This window comes from Panthera onca, chromosome F1, assembly GCF_046562875.1.
Source record: "Panthera onca isolate mPanOnc1 chromosome F1, mPanOnc1 haplotype 2, whole genome shotgun sequence".
Lineage (NCBI taxonomy): Eukaryota > Metazoa > Chordata > Mammalia > Carnivora > Felidae > Panthera > Panthera onca.
Window position 1 is genome coordinate 60479897 of NC_138355.1, and position 15452 is coordinate 60495348.

The following is a 15452-nucleotide window of genomic DNA, read 5'->3' on the forward strand; positions in this document are numbered from 1 at the left end:
GAAACCCCTGCTATTGTGGCCTTTGAGTATAAACAAGTACTTCTGTTACTCTATTGTCAATTGTAATTTGCCAGCACAGCTTTGCGGCCTCAGACGAAATTGTCTTTACAGTTGCGCTTCCCCGAAGGCAACGCAGCCACATTTAAGCTCAAATTAATTCGCTTAAGGGAGGCCCTCTTTACTCCTGCTCGAGCCTGGAGCCTCGTGGCTACCAGGCCCCCGGGAGCCCTCGCCTCTGCCCCCAGGGCCTCCCCGCCCGTCTCAATTGCTCTGGACCAGTTCATTTCGCCACAGCTCGGAGCCGCTCGGAAAGCAAAGATTAAAGGGGAAAGTCGCAGCTGTATATTTATATTTTCATTGCTAGAAGGGAATTGATTTCCGCGCATTTATTTTGGTAGTTGTAATACACAAGGGCGGATTTGCGTCACCCGAGCAACTTGTCGGTGGAGATAAAGTTGCACAAATATTGAAAGGGGAAGTGCTAGGAGTCATTATAGAGTTTTTCTCCGGAAGAAATAAGGATTTCTGCAGTATCCTAAAATACTAAGGCCGCTTCTATTTTGAGACCAATCTCGCAGGCACATCCGCTCATTTAGTACGAGTTTGAGCCCATCAAAAAACAGGAGATGACCTGAACTCCGGCGAGCCCGGGGTTTCCTGCCGCTTTCTTGGTTCTGAGGGGTGGGCAGTATGGAGGAGGGGAGTCAGCGGACTCAGAAGGGAGCGAGGGGCCAGCAGCGGCGAGACCTGATCCCGGGAAAGGGGTGTGTGAGGGGGGGAGGTGGGGGTGGGGGAAGCAGGGGGTCTTTCCAAAGGTTTCCTTTTTTTGCGTTTCCCTCCAGAGTTGAGAGTAGGCCCGGGTGGCGCTGACGCGGTTGCAAGGGGGCCGAGGGCCTGGAAGAGCAGAGGAGAGCGCTAGCGAAGTTGCAATTTACAGCCAAGCCAGGGGGGGAGGGGGCTTTCGGGGACACAGAGGAACGCGCGGCTGGCTAGCAGTCTGCAGGAAAACCCCCCTTCGGGCCTTGCGTTCGCCCGTCCCGCCTGCCCCGCGCTCGGGGCCTTCGAATGCTGTGGACGCGGGTCGTGGATGCCTCAGGACACCCCAGGGGCGCGCGTTCAGCTTAGTCCGCACACCGCACCCACCCGCCCCCTGAGGGACGCGTCTTGTTTGGGGGCGGGAGGCAGGGGTGAGGCCTGTAGAAACTTGAGTTTGAACTTAGGCCGCTGTTTGAATGTTTGCGGTCAAATTGGAATTAGAAGTGACACTAGAAAACACAAGAAAAAAGGGTGTATGGCCGTCCCTAAACACGCTTGCGCTGGTGACCGGCCCTGGGAGCCGTGAAGTCACAGCGAGGCCGCGCCCTTGCAGCGGAGTCTCGCCAGAATCCCCGGCCTCGGCCTGAAACATCGCCACTGGAGCATTTCAAGGAGGGTCCAACGCCCCAAGCGGCTTATGCCTGTCACTCCTTTGCCTCCGGCTAGAAACAGAAGTGGGCTTCCTAGATCTCTTACCCCAGGTGCCCGTGTCCTCAGCAGATCCCACCGCTCCATTCCATCTCTGGAAATAACACCTCTGTCCTTGCTGCATGGAGCCAGGCATGTCCTTTAATAAAAGGAGAGAGGGAGACCCCGAGAGGGAGAGAGAAAGACCGAGAGGGGATGGGGGCGCGGGTAGGGAATGGGCGGGAGGCGGTGTTCCAGTGCTGACCGGTCGGAAGTGATTGATCAGTGATTAATTACTTTCCAGGAGAAAGTCAAAAGCTTAAAATGACAGCAGCTGCAACAAAAGTCTAGAAACGACTAGAAATATATTTAATTAGCCCACATCCTGAGCCTTGACATAGGCATGGCAATTTCTGTTGCCTCTGGGTTTGTTTGGTAAGACCTCTTGGTGCTGAAGTGAAATAAAAAATGTCACAGAAGCTTTACTGCAACTATATTAAAAGTTTTCTTGGGGGGGGGGGGAGAAATACCATAGAAGCGCAGAAGTTCTGTTAGGAGATGCTTATTAGGACAATCGAAAACAAAAGATTTCGTGTTTCATTATTGTTATTATTTTATTTTCTTCCTGAAAATGTGCAAGAAGAACTCATCTGGGTGGCCTGTGGTTTGTTTGGGAGAGGGGTGGGGAAATCCATTCTGACTGTAATTTAAAAGAGAACGAATTCTTAAAATAGAGATGTTGATGTTGCAGAAAACCCCCACTACACCCACCTTACGCTCTAAAGACCCAAAGCACGAATGGAAGACGTCGACTTCACTTCGTCTTCTTTTCCGACCAGGCCCAAGGGGTTCCTGGGGAAACCGTCACTGAATTGAAAGTAGTATTTAACCCCAAGGAAATGTGCTCTTGTGGGCGCTTGCAAAACAATGGACCCCACGTGATCTGGGGCTGTGGTGGAGCTGAGAGGGTGACATTTCCTACAAGGTGCAGCAGAGGAGGGGACGCGCGTGCCGCTTTCCCGGGTTTCGGGACGGCGGCCTGTTTTGTTGTCGTCTGAGGCTCCCGGGAGGGTTTGGCTGAGACCAAGGGAGCCGTTCGGAGACATCCATCTTATTTTGTTTGAAAAGTTACTCGTCCAAGTTGTCACTGCGTGACAGCCTGGAATAAAGCTAATTTGCGACCGCCCCTCCTCTCTTCCCTGAAGGTCTCGGAGGCAGCAAGGCTGACGCGGTGCTAAATTGGGCGGGGACTCCGCGCCCCAGCTCTCCCGCGCCAGAGCTCAGAGCTGAGCAGCTTGGCAGCCGGAGCCCACGAAGGATGAGGACATCGACTTTCGGGATAAAGGCTGAGTGAAGAAAAATCAGGCCCGAGTGAAATCAGGAGGAGGGAACCCAGGGGGCCGCCTCCCCGTGCCAGGAGGCGGGCTTTGCACCCGTGAAAATACACGGGAGCACCAGCTGCTCTGGGCAAGCGCCCCAGGAGCGCTGGGACCAACTCGCCACGTCCGATGCCGGGTTGGAGCTGCAGAAGTTAGCGGAGGGCCACAACTCCCTGCAGCCGCCGCCAGGACCCCTACGCGCGGGACCCTGCTCAGCCCACGCGGCAGCAGCAAACACTTTGGCGTGGCCGGGGGCGTGGCCGAGGAAGCGGGCCACGCCCCTCTTTCCCAATTCCCCTCCACTTCCCGCTCCCATTGGTCACGAGGATGGCCAATGAGCGCTCGGATCGAGGTCCTACCCTGGGTCTGACTCCGAAGCTCCTGCCAAAACTTTGGGAGTTTTTAGAGAGGAGTTTTTTTTTTTTTTTTTTCTCTTATTACTTTTTTTTTTTTTTTAAGCTAACGGATTATTATTGTTGTTGTTTTAAATTTAGCTCGTAGGGCTTAGCTGTTTGGGTTTTCTTTCGGTGCCCGGCCCCTGTCTCCCCGGCTTCCCTGGAGTGTGCGGAGCTGCGGCCCCTGCCCGCCTAGCAGCTCCAGAGCCCCTCGCTCGCCTCCGGCCCGCGGGGAGCGCGGGCGCCTCGCCGCCTTTAAAGTGAGGCCAGGGGCCGAGGCTGTGACCGGCCGGGATCCGGGCCTCGCCTCCTCCCTCGGTGGCGCTAGGGCTCCCTGGCCTGTCTTCAGTGCGGACGGAGAAGCGAAAGCGGATCGTCCTCGGCTGGGCTGCCGCCGCCTCCGCGACTCAGAGCGCCCCTCCCCGCGCACCCATCCACCCAGCTACCCGGCCGGGCCCGGCCGGGCCGCGGCGGCGCTCGGCGCACCCAGCCAGAATGTTCGCCGCCGGGCTGGCTCCCTTCTACGCCTCCAACTTCAGCCTCTGGTCGGCCGCTTACTGCTCCTCGGCCGGCCCGGGCGGCTGCTCCTTCCCCCTGGACCCCGCCGCGGTCAAGAAACCCTCTTTCTGCATCGCAGACATCCTGCACGCCGGCGTGGGGGAGCCGGGGGCGGCCCCGGAGGGTCTGGCGGGGGCCTCGGCCGCCGCCCTCACCGCGCACTTGGGCTCGGCTCACCCGCACGCCTCTTTCCAAGCTGCCGCCAGATCCCCGCTTCGACCCACCCCGGTGGTGGCGCCCTCCGAAGTCCCGGCTGGCTTCCCGCAGCGGCTGTCTCCGCTCTCAGCCGCCTACCACCACCATCACCCACAGCAACAACAGCAGCAGCAACAACCACCGCAGCAGCAGCAGCCTCCGCCTCCACCCCGGGCTGGCGCCTTGCAGCCTCCGGCCTCTGGGGCGCGGGGGGTCCCGAATCCCCCCCATAGCGGCTCGGCCCCGGCCCCCTCCAGCAAGGACCTCAAATTTGGAATTGACCGCATTTTGTCTGCAGAATTTGACCCCAAAGTCAAGGAAGGCAACACGCTGAGAGGTAGGTCTTGGGCTAGAGGCTGCAGGCCTCTGACCACGGCCCTGGCGCACTCCCAGGTCCCAGGGCCATTTGGGACGCCTTTGAGTATTTTCACAATTAAGGACAAGTCGGTAAAATGAGGGAGAAGAAAATGAATTGTAAGAAGACTGTGAAACGTTAGGTGTAAAACTCACCTGCTCTGCATTACAAAAAAAAAAAAAAAAAGTTTCCAGGGATGCTTTAAAAAACACACGTCACAGAATCATTATTCCTAAAAATCCGTTGGCATAAATATTCGCTAAAATGGCTATTCTCTGTCTCTTGAATCACATATCTAGAGAGTGAGCTATATTAATTTGACAGGGGAAACCCTTTCGGGGAACACTTTCCCTTCCATTTATCCGATTTCTAGTGAAATGCCACTCAAAGAATGTAGATAAACAAAATCACCCCTCAGCAGAATGGGGGGTTCTTTCCCGGGGGAGGGTGGAGGTCTCCTGAAAGTGACTGCCTTTTGGCCTTTTGGTTTTATATAAAGCCCTTCCTTGCTATATGTGTGGACGTGGACGTGTGCGCTACACAGGGAAACATTTTGTGCATCGCCCCTTGGCCTCTGTCGGGGAGAGAGGGCTTTTGGGGGTAGAGACAAGGTCTCTCGCGACTTTGCTGCAGGGAAACCGAATCGAGGTGGGAGGGGAGGGACAACTCAGCCGGAGAGTGTGGGTTTGCCCGAGGTGTAACCAGCTCTTCTTTTCCCTCGTCCCCAGACCTCACGTCCCTGCTAACCAGCGGGCGGCCCGCGGGCGTACACCTTCCCGGCCTGCAGCCTTCTGCCGGCCAGTTCTTCGCGTCTCTAGATCCCATTAACGAGGCTTCTGCCATCCTGAGCCCCTTAAGCTCGAACCCGAGAAATTCAGTCCAGCATCAGTTTCAAGACACGTTTCCAGGTAGGAAACCCTGCTGAGCCACGGCCTGACGGGGCGGGTCGACTGGCTGCTCATTCAGGACTGACGCCTGGCGTGGCCACCGCGGTTCAGCCAAGCCGGGGTCGGTGCAGGAGGCTACCAAGCCCGCAGACAGAAACCGAAAGAGTTCTCAGCTAGCTAGCTCACCCCTCGGTTGGCTCCCGGGGGGCAGAGGGTGGGGGACCCAGGGAGGCCGTGGGCGGGTGGGGTGAAGGGGCTTTCCCTAGTCTTGCAGCCAGAGAGGGACTTGAAAACGCAGCCAGAGGTGTTGTTTTTTAACATACACACAGTTTGGAATGACTTCAAACGCTTTGGCCAAGGAGAGGTTTTGTCGGCGCACACGTTTGCAAGAATTTATACGCGCGCGCGCGCGCGCGCGCACACACACACACACACACACACACACACACGAGAGTCAAAGCTGTCTTCTCTACATCCTAAAGGCCCAACCGACGTTTTCGCCAAATCTTTGCATGCCCAAAGGCCGCGCATTTGGCTGATATTTTCCCTTTGGAATGAATCGATGAAGCTCCGGGCTTCTCCATTCCACACTCGCTTTAGGCCTCACGCCTAAAGTCTCAAGAGCTGTAGGATTCCATTTTAGACAGGCCATTCCCAGTCTGCGCGAAGGGCTATCCGAATGCGGGGCGGGGGGAGGAGGGCCGATGTTAACGCAAAAACAAGTTTTAAGCAGCACGGTGAGTCCCGGGCCCGCAGACCGCGGACGTGGCACTGACGCGGCCCTCCTGTCTTTCTCTTGCCCCCCGCTACCGCCTGGTGGCAGGTCCCTACGCTGTGCTCACGAAGGACACCATGCCGCAGACGTACAAGAGGAAGCGCTCATGGTCACGGGCTGTCTTCTCCAACCTGCAGAGGAAAGGCCTGGAGAAGAGGTTTGAGATTCAGAAGTACGTGACGAAGCCCGACCGAAAGCAGCTGGCCGCGATGCTGGGCCTCACCGACGCGCAGGTAAGCCGCTTCAGGCGCCCGCGCACCGCTCCCTCGGGGCGCGGCCTAGCCCCAGGGCTCCCTCCGCCCCGGCCCACTCTCCTTCTGCGGGGGAAACGCAGGGTCTTGAATTTCTCGAGACCTCGTACACGTCGAAACTTGAGGCAGGAGGAGGGGGGATGTGGGGGTGAGAAGGACGGAAAGAATAGCCCATCCCCAAAGATGTATGTCAACAACCGCAGCATGTTTATTTTGGCCAACAGGCGAAAGAACAGCAGAGAAAGCGAATAGGCCGCAGGAGATAATAATTATGTACTCGACTGTAGTGCAATTCGCTGTAGGAGGCAATTTATTTCAGAAGAGATAAAAATCCAAAGTCAAGAGATTGTTGTTGGTCCCCCCCCCCCCGCCCCCGCCCCGTCCTTCCTCCCTCCTCCTCCTGCTGCCGCTGGATTGTGAAATCCCCATTTGTGAGGAAGTGAAAACATCATTTCAAACGGAATTACTTAGTAGGGCGAGGAGTGCCCTCAGAGCAGAGCCATCACCGTCTGTCCGATTTTCTAACGGCACAGGGTCTCAAGATAATCTCTGGGGGGGGGGGGCGGGGAGTGAGAGAAAGAAAAAAAAAAACAGATTTTCTTAGAATACCTAAGAGCATTTCAGCAGCTTCTGCCTACTTGGATTTTTTTTTTTTTTTTTTTTGCAAGGCAATGGCGAATCGATCGTGTTTGAATTCAATTTTTTTCTTTTTTTCAAATTCAAGAATTGGACCTTTTTTTTTTCCCCCCCCGGAAATAGAAGAGGCACTTTGCTTCCACACCCCACAGCAGTGGCCTTTGCTCCCTGGGTGCTGAATGTTCTGAGCAGAGCAGAAGCCAAAAGCAGGCACCTTTTCATAGCTCCTTTAGGTTACCCCCCCTTTCTGTCCTCCATTACACAACCACCCCCCCCCCCCCAGCACACACTGGAAGAGCCCAGCCGTTTTCCACCAGCTGTGGATGTTATTTTTAAAAGGGAAGCTGGAACTTGTGTGAACAGCACTAGGTCCCCCAGGGGATTGTATATATTTATATAGATTCTCCACCCCATCCCTACCCCCTTCTTCCACTCTGCACAGGTTTCATTCCAGCATTTTCTAAGCCCGCTGAAGGATCAGTTTATCCCAGGCAGGGGCAGGTCTTTACCGGTTTCTGAGTACCTACCTGCCAAGGAAATGCTCTTCTGCTGAAGGTCCAGCGGTGCCCCCCCCCCCCCACCACTGAGACTAACTCTTTTGAACCCTCTTTCCCCTCTGTTCTCCCCACGGTTTCTCCTTAACAAGAACTGCTTTCGTAGAAACTTGCCTTGGGTAGACGCAGTAGAGGGGCAGACCAGCTTAGCAGAAATTGTTAACGTTGGTTCACCAAACTCTTGAAATCATGGGTATATTTTTCTGGGCTAGGGGTCCGTAATTTAAATCAGATTTTCGGAGAGTCCTGACTCCAGTCGGGCTAAGACGCATTGATTTGGAGCAGAAATCGTCCTTCGTCTGCTTTCCAACAAGCATCCAGGTCATTTCAGGATCAGGTCTGGAGGGCCACATTGTGAGAACCAGGCCTAGTGGGTTCCGCAGGCGAGGATCCCTGGCGAAGGCCTCCGTTTCCCGGGGCTGCCTCTCGGCCCCTGCGCCGGGCACAGGGCCCGGCCGGTGGTAGACAGCTGGGGACCGCGGCTCCAGGCCGCGCGCGAGTCGGAGTGCGGCGAGCCCGCGTCTCATCTCCGTGTCCCTTCTTGTCTCCCCACGTGGTGCGGCGCAGGTGAAGGTGTGGTTCCAGAACCGGCGGATGAAGTGGCGGCACTCCAAGGAGGCCCAGGCCCAGAAGGACAAGGACAAGGAGGCGGGCGAGAAGCCGTCGGGCGGCGCCGCGGCCGCCGACGGCGAGCAAGAGGAGCGGAGCCTCAGCCGCTCGGAGGGCGAGGCCGAGAGCGAGAGCAGCGACTCCGAGTCTCTGGACATGGCCCCCAGCGACACGGAGCGGACCGAGGGGGCCGAGCGGTCACTGCACCAGACCACGGTCATCAAGGCCTCGGCCGCCGGCGCCCTCCTCCCGGCCGGCGGCGGCGGGAGCGCGGGAAGCGGCGGCGGCGTTGGCGGCAGTTTCGGCTTCGGCAGCCTTGGCGGCGGCGGCGGCGCGGGTAGCGGCGGCGGCGCCTCGGAGCTGCTGCCCGCGCCCCAGCCCACCCTCAGCGGCGCTCCGCAGAGCCCCGAGCCCGCCCCGGCGCCGCTGGGCGGCCTGTAGACTGCGCGAGGCGAGGGGCCCCGGGGCCCGCGTGCCGCTCACTGCCGCCCAGGGTGGGCCGGACTTCGCGCCTGCTTTGCGTTGGCAATGGGGACAGGGCGACGCCGCGGCGGAGCGCCCTTCCCTGCGGTCCCACCTGCCCGTCGCCGCCGCGCGGGTGCCCAGAGCCGAGGGGGGTCTCAGTGCCCCCGCCCGAGGCCCCCTCCCCTCCCCCGCGCCGGCCAAACACTTCTCCCCGGCCGCGAGCAGTTCACACTGTGAAGTGTTGGACGAAACAGTTCCTCCCCGCACTCGGGGCTGTGGCGCAAGGACGAGCTGCACACAGGACGACACAAACTTGTAAATAAAATGTTTACTACGGTTTGTAAAGGCCGCTCGGCTTTGCTGGGGCGGTGCGGTCGTGAAGGTCGGGGATCTCCCACCCGGACCTCAGCCTCGGGGCGCTGGAGGCCGCAGCAGCTGGAGGCGGGAACTAGTACTTTCTGCGGGGGGGGGGGGGGGGGGCGGGGAGGAGGGGAGTGCAGCAAGCTGAGACCAGCCTGGCTGCAGAGATCGGCGTTGGGGCTTAGAGGTCCCTCCAGTTCCGAGGGCCCCTCGGACGTAGCCTGCGCCCACCGCCACGGAACGGGCGCTCCACCACCCTGAGTGTGGCCAGAGGACCGAGGTGGCCGCGGAATCTGTTAGGCCTGTCGGACAGATGGCTTCCCCACCCGGGGTCTGGGCCCCATGAGTGTGCCCGAGGGCTTTCCTTGGCTGGAGAGCCTGCTGAGTTGGAGTGGAGATGTCGGTGATGCGGGCGGGGTCAATTTAGCCACAGTCAGTACTTACAACGTGGCGACTCAATGGCCGGAGTGGAGCTTTGAAGCAATTCCAACACAAACCGCTCCTTGGGCCTGGATGGCGTAAGGGGAGAAGGTAGTGTCCTGGAGGAAAGGACAGACAGATCACAGTGGTTAGGGTTGAAGGGCCAGGTCTGAGAAGGCTTTAAAGGTGCCCGAACAATCCTAGGCCAGTCAGGGAAGTGACCGGTTCAAGGTCACACGCAGACAAAGTCAAAACCGGAACTCAGACCTCCTGGCTCACATTTGCCCAGTGATGGGTCTACAAAACTGTATCTCCCAGCCCCATCCACTCACAGTCTCCCTTGCAGTTAGGCCACTGCAGGTGCCCAGTGAGTCCCTCCCCAGCTCCAGCCCCAACAGCCAGGAGTCGAGAGGCCATTTCCCCATCACACTGCAGCTGGGGTATTTATTTTGCTTCCACGCTGCGACTGGGATGGACCATTTCAGGTTGTTTTGTTTTGAAAGGCTAGACAGTCAAACCTCTCTCCCAGACCTGTCCTCTCTGGGCTCTCTTTCCCTCGAAACTACAACAAGTCCAGAGTTTGTATAAAGCTCTTTTGGGAGATTTAAAAACAAACAGACTTTGCTGACAAACCTGACCCCGAGGGTCTATTTGACAAGGCTTCTTACAGGCCCACCATCCATGCCAAGATGTGGTTCTCTGAGAGGATGCTCTGTCGAGAGTGATGTTCCCCCAGAGACGCTGAGGTCAGCGAGCCCAGGACACGTCCCAGTCCCCAGGCTGGAGTGAGAAGGTTCTTAGTGGTTCCCCGATCTGGCTTAGCTTCTTCCCCATTTTGACTCATTGACTTGAGCACAAAGACCTCCGTTTTAGAGCAGAGGCCCCAGAGTTAGCCTTCTTTGGCCTGGCGCAGCACAGGGGTGCAAGGCTGACCATTCCCTGCCCCCACCAACCTCCCAGCATCCAAGTGGAGCCGAACCCCTTAAGGAATGTGCACACTTGGGGAGGGGGAGTGGCGGCGACCAGGGTGGTCCAGTGTAGGAAAGAGAAGGGAAAGGTAGAAGGCTCGAAGGAGGGGCCTTAAGTTAAATGGGAACGTGAGCTGACTATTATCTTTAAATGTGCCTAGGTTTCCAGGCACAGCAGCCTCCATACCTGCTTGGGAGGGATTCCTTCACCACTCCGCGGGCCTTACCACCTAACCGCAGGATTCTTCCTGTGCCCCAATTTTGCTTTCATTACGGAAATCAGTTTCCTCTGACCCCTGAAATATTAAAATGCTGTAATAGGACATCCCAAGGACACGGAATTTTGACTCACTTAAATCCAGTGCTGGCATTCAGGAGAATACGGTGGCAGCAAGGATACCAGTTGAGGAGCTCAGCTGGGGAGGAGAATCGGACAGGAGCTGGTGCTTTAGACCACAAGGCCTCGGGGTGCCCACTGCCCTGATCTCCCTTTGCATTTCTCCTCCTGGGGCCCGAGTTTTTTTTTTTTTTTTTTTAAATAGAATTTATCAACGTTTTTTATTTTTTTTTTTTGGGGACAGAGAGAGACAGAGCATGAACGGGGGAGGGGCAGAGAGAGAGGGAGACACAGAATCGGAAACAGGCTCCAGGCTCCGAGCCATCAGCCCAGAGCCTGACGCGGGGCTCGAACTCACGGACCGCGAGATCGTGACCTGGCTGAAGTCGGATGCTTAACCGACTGCGCCACCCAGGCGCCCCTGAGTTTTTTGTTTTTTAAGTAAAGGAAATGATCTCCCAGGGACTGTTAAATGAAATGATTTCAGGTACATTTCAGCCTTAGCACGACCAGGATCCGCTAGACCAGAGGTTGCAGCAAAGCTGGGGTACTGGGAAGGAAATGAACCTGGCAGCGGGCACCGGGAGGTGGCAGTGGGGATGCTCCTGGAGCGTTTCCTCCGCCACCCCCCACCTCTCCTTCTGGAACATTTCCCCCTTGAAATTCTAAGGGGCTTTGGGCGGTGGAGTTCTCCCACATTTTCATCAGGAACGGGGTATCACAAGTCCAGGAGAAGCTGAGGGTTCATTTGGAAGAGGAGCAGCCACAGGACGAAGAGTCGTCTCTAGGCCGGCCCGGCGGCGGAGAGGAAACACCGCATTTCGGGCCGCGTGGACTCATCCCGGGACTGCTCCCTCGGCCCAGGGATTGGGAATTTTCCCGGTGGCGCTCGATGCTTGCAAGCGCGTCCAGGGAAGCTGGAAATTCTTGAACGAAGACCGAGATTTCTAAGGCGCGGAAGGGAAGGCCGAGCGCGCTGGGGCTTGGAGGCGGCGGCGGGTGCGCGCGGGCCCCGGGGCAGAGCCGAGCCGCCACCCGCTTGTGCCGCCCAAGACTCGCCCTTCCCGAAGAGCAGCCGTAACTCTGCCCGGGCTGGGCTCTGCCTCGCCGGCCGCAGTGGTCCTCGCGGCGCCCAGTCCTCGGAGCAAGGTCCTCGAGGCGCAGCCGGGACGTGCCGAGGGGTGGCGACCGCGCGTCTCGCTGGGACCAGGCAGCGGGGGGTGGGGGTGTGTCTCAAACCCCCTCGGGTGCACGCGCGCTCGCACCCCAATTACACACACAGGTCAAAGCGCCACATGCTCAAAGAAGCGCCCAGGAACGCAGACCCAGACGGAGACACGAGAGACCCTGTCCTGGCCGGTTCAGCATTCTCTGGGCACAAACGCGCGAATAAAGTTCTCCCTTCTCCATTCGGCAAGGCAGAGTGAAGAGCCTCACGCCGTCTTCTTCGGCCACAGTTGGTGGCCGGGTGGGTGGGGCGCTGGTCTCCAGAAAAGCTTCCTTGCGCCAAGCCTCGCCGGCCAAAGCCCTGTAAGCCGGAGCCGAATTCCGCTCCACTTGTCCGCCTCAGTCCAGAGTAGGCAGGACCTGGAGTCCGGGAGTTTGGGGGAGCGGGTGGCCCTCGCTGTCCTGTCCCCTTCCGGGGCCACGGCTGTCAGGTCCCGTGGAACTTCAAGGCGAAGTCTTGTCTCCAAGGGAGGCTCTGGCCCGCACACCAGCCAAGGTGTTCTCCAGTTCTCCTTACCCCACCGCCTCGCAAGGATTCGAGAGTAGCGTGTGTGTGTGTGTGTGACTTGCTCAGACTCCGGTTGTCACAAATCCCTGTGACTCCCTCCGCACCGCAGAGGGGACCAGTGGCTCTGGGATCTTTCCTGCGGCTGCTCCTTCTAGCTGGGGTCTAGAAGTGGGGTGTCCGCAGGAGTTTGAGGCCAGCACGGAGCAGGTGAGCTCTGAGTGCGCAGCCTGCTGGTCCCTCCTGTTCTAGGTCGTGGAAGCTAACCTAAGTGGAGGGTGACCCCAGATGCCCCTGCAGTCGCAATCTCCGGGAACTTAAGGGGACGCAGGGTGGGGCGGGGATCAGCACCTGGCAGCGGATATCATGGGGGCGCTCCAGACTTGACTTTTAACCTGTGTGGCTTTAACCTTTGAGTTTTACTCTATCTCCAGATCAGTCTCCGCTCCCCCCCCCCCCCCGCCCCCGCTTCCCCCCAAGCCCAAGCCAACTCAAACAGATCCCCCAGCGTGCAGGGTGGGGCCTAGAACAGCTCTGGAGCAAGGTATGGGGAAGGGAGGCGCGAGGCTGAGGTCCACGCACCCTCCTCCCCGGGGGCGCAATGGTCTGTTTTGAGAAGGAAGAACCGGTTGAAAGACTGAGTGCTGGGCCCTCCCCATAGGACACGGTGACACTAAGTTAAAGAAGGTGGAGAGGACCCTAAACAGACAGGCCCTCGCAACCCTCCCCCCCCTTCTTTAGCCTCTGGAGAAGGAGGGCTGCACTCTCCATGGTCTTTGTGAAGATCCAGCTACTGGGTTTTATGGAGGACTCCAACTGTAGGTATTCGGGCTTTGGGAGATACACCTCGATTTAACTGTGCTCAGGCACGCATCTGGCTCAGTCTTTCCCTTTGAGGTCGTGACGGGATTGGCTGGGGTCCTGAAGACAAATGAACTGCCTTCTCTGCGGGTTCTCCCCACGCCCGGGATATTAAAACCTGCAGCGGGCACCCTCCTCCCCCCACCCCCGCAGCCGCCCTTTGGATTTCCTAACTGCTACATGGGAGGCGTGCACTTTCCAAACTATTCCTTCCCCTCCAACCCCTCCATGCCCCCACCCCCGCCCCACCGGGGTTCTGAAAGGCTGGGCCCCCCGCGGTGACTGACCTGGCCTGGAGGTCTGACACCTCCGACAGGTGAGCTCAGAGAATGGGTGGTCCTTGGGTCCCTTAGATGTTCTGTCTTCTGTTATTTTATGAACAAGCATAGATGTCGTGGCAGGTGTGATTACTTCTGACTTCTTCATTTTAAGGATGGGGCAACAGAGGCTGGGTTCTTGACACTTGCCCAAGGTCCCCTGGGGAGTGAGTGCCAGGACTCTGATAAGGCTGTGGGTTTAGTGCCTCCTGAGGGGCAAAGGGAGAGGAGTCCTACCAGACACAATTGACCAACCAGATTCTGATCTGGATTGTTACAACTCAATGGCTTTTTAACTTTTTTTTCTTAACTGTTTATTTATTTTTGAGACAGAGAGAGAGCATGTATGCATGCATGCAACCAGGGGAGGAGCAGAGGGAGAGGGAGACAGAGAATCCAAACAGCCTGGTGCGGAGCTTGAACTCACCAACTGAGATCATGACCTGAGCCTGAGTCGGATGCTTAACTGACTGAGCCACCCAGGTGCCGCTCAGTGGCTTTTTAAAAAGGGGGCATAAAAGGCGCTGAGCCTGCGGGGAACTGTGGGCTCCAACAGATCCATTTGTTCTTCCTTTTGGTAGTCCCCAAGAAGTTTCCCTCCAGGAGTTGCAGGCCTGGGCCTCTCCAGGATTGATACCCCCACCCTTCAGCCTGTACCACCTATGTGGCTTTGCTAATATGTCTAAGGTCGGGCCACGTCCTGCTCTTGGGACGTGACATCACTCATGAGTGTTTCTCCGTCTGGTTGCTGACATTTGGGATTTGGGACAGCACGAGGTGTCCGAGACCTCATCATGCTTGTCATGCAGCCACTGAGCTAACTCCTTCTCTCTCCCCCGGTCCTTAGACCTAGTCCCAGCCAGCAGATGATGCCTCCTCCTTTTGCACAGTTCTGGGTGGGTAACAGACCAGCCATAGAAGGTGGTGGAGGTGACAGCGGCTACACCACCTGACCCACGCCCAGAGCTCGAGGCTTCAGTGACCCCAATGACTATTTCTGGGGGGTTTTAAGTATGGGAAGAGGCTGGCATATGGAGGTCGGAGTTGAGGGTGTCAGAAGGAGCACGCCTGACCCCAACCCCAAAGAGCCCGAGAAGCGTTCATTCATTCGCTAATTATTAAATGTGAGACCTTGGGAAATTGGCTTCAGTTTCTTCATCTGTACAATAGGAAATAATGTTACCTAACTTCTAAACCACTGTGAGAATGAATTGCATGGTAAAATGTTAAATGAGAAAGTGGGTGGCATATTATATTCCTTCCTTCCTTTATTAATTACAGTATTTACTACCTTATTAGTATTTGCACAGTTGGAAAAAAAAAAAAAAAGGCAAGGAATCAGATCCTTAGATGGAGGCTCATGAATTCAGGGCAGTCACTGTGTCCCCGGGGAGGAACCTTTGAAAGAGTAGAGCAGAGTGTTTGGATACAGTGTGTCCACAGAGGTTGTGCTCAGACCCCTCGTCTCTATGGGAAGACCAGTGGCATTTCTTCTTGGTCCTTCAGGCACTGCGCCTGGCATTCTGTGCATACAGCAGGTGCTCAAGACAGTGCTTTTAGGTGTGGTTGGGAGTTTTCCTTGGGAGCTGGAAGGGGAAGGAGCTAGAGTTTTCTGACACTTCAGGTTTGAGGGAAACTTAAGTATCTGGGGTCCAAGGAGGGAAAACTATGTGCCTACTGTTGAGGCCATGTCAGGACAAATGGAATTTGGGGAGTTCTATTAAGTTCTTAACTAATCGCGTAGAGGGAAGTCTTCAAAACGGAAACAGGATATCAACTGTCCCTTTAGCTGGGAAAAGGCACCCTTTGCTTCTTGAGGGCAAGGCTGGGCTCTGCCTTAGGGTCGGAGCAATTCTAGCACCTCGCACAGCGCTAGGTACGGGGAAGGCGCCTCAAGAAGTGTTTACTGAATAAATGAGTAACACATTGTTGTGTTCCTTGTGGTTACTGATAGT

At 56.9% G+C, this 15452-nt stretch overlaps 1 protein-coding gene across 1 annotated transcript; it reads left to right on the forward strand.

The window, feature by feature from the left end:
- The first annotated feature begins 2453 nt into the window (after positions 1–2453).
- HLX (H2.0 like homeobox) lies at positions 2454–8847 on the forward strand. The gene is made up of 4 exons (XM_060644402.3): positions 2454–4307; positions 5054–5233; positions 6036–6220; positions 7996–8847. The coding sequence occupies exons 1-4, from the start codon at positions 3713–3715 to the stop codon at positions 8476–8478; spliced, it is 1443 nt and encodes a 480-aa protein (XP_060500385.1). The 5' UTR covers positions 2454–3712; the 3' UTR covers positions 8479–8847.
- The last annotated feature ends 6605 nt before the right edge of the window (positions 8848–15452 follow it).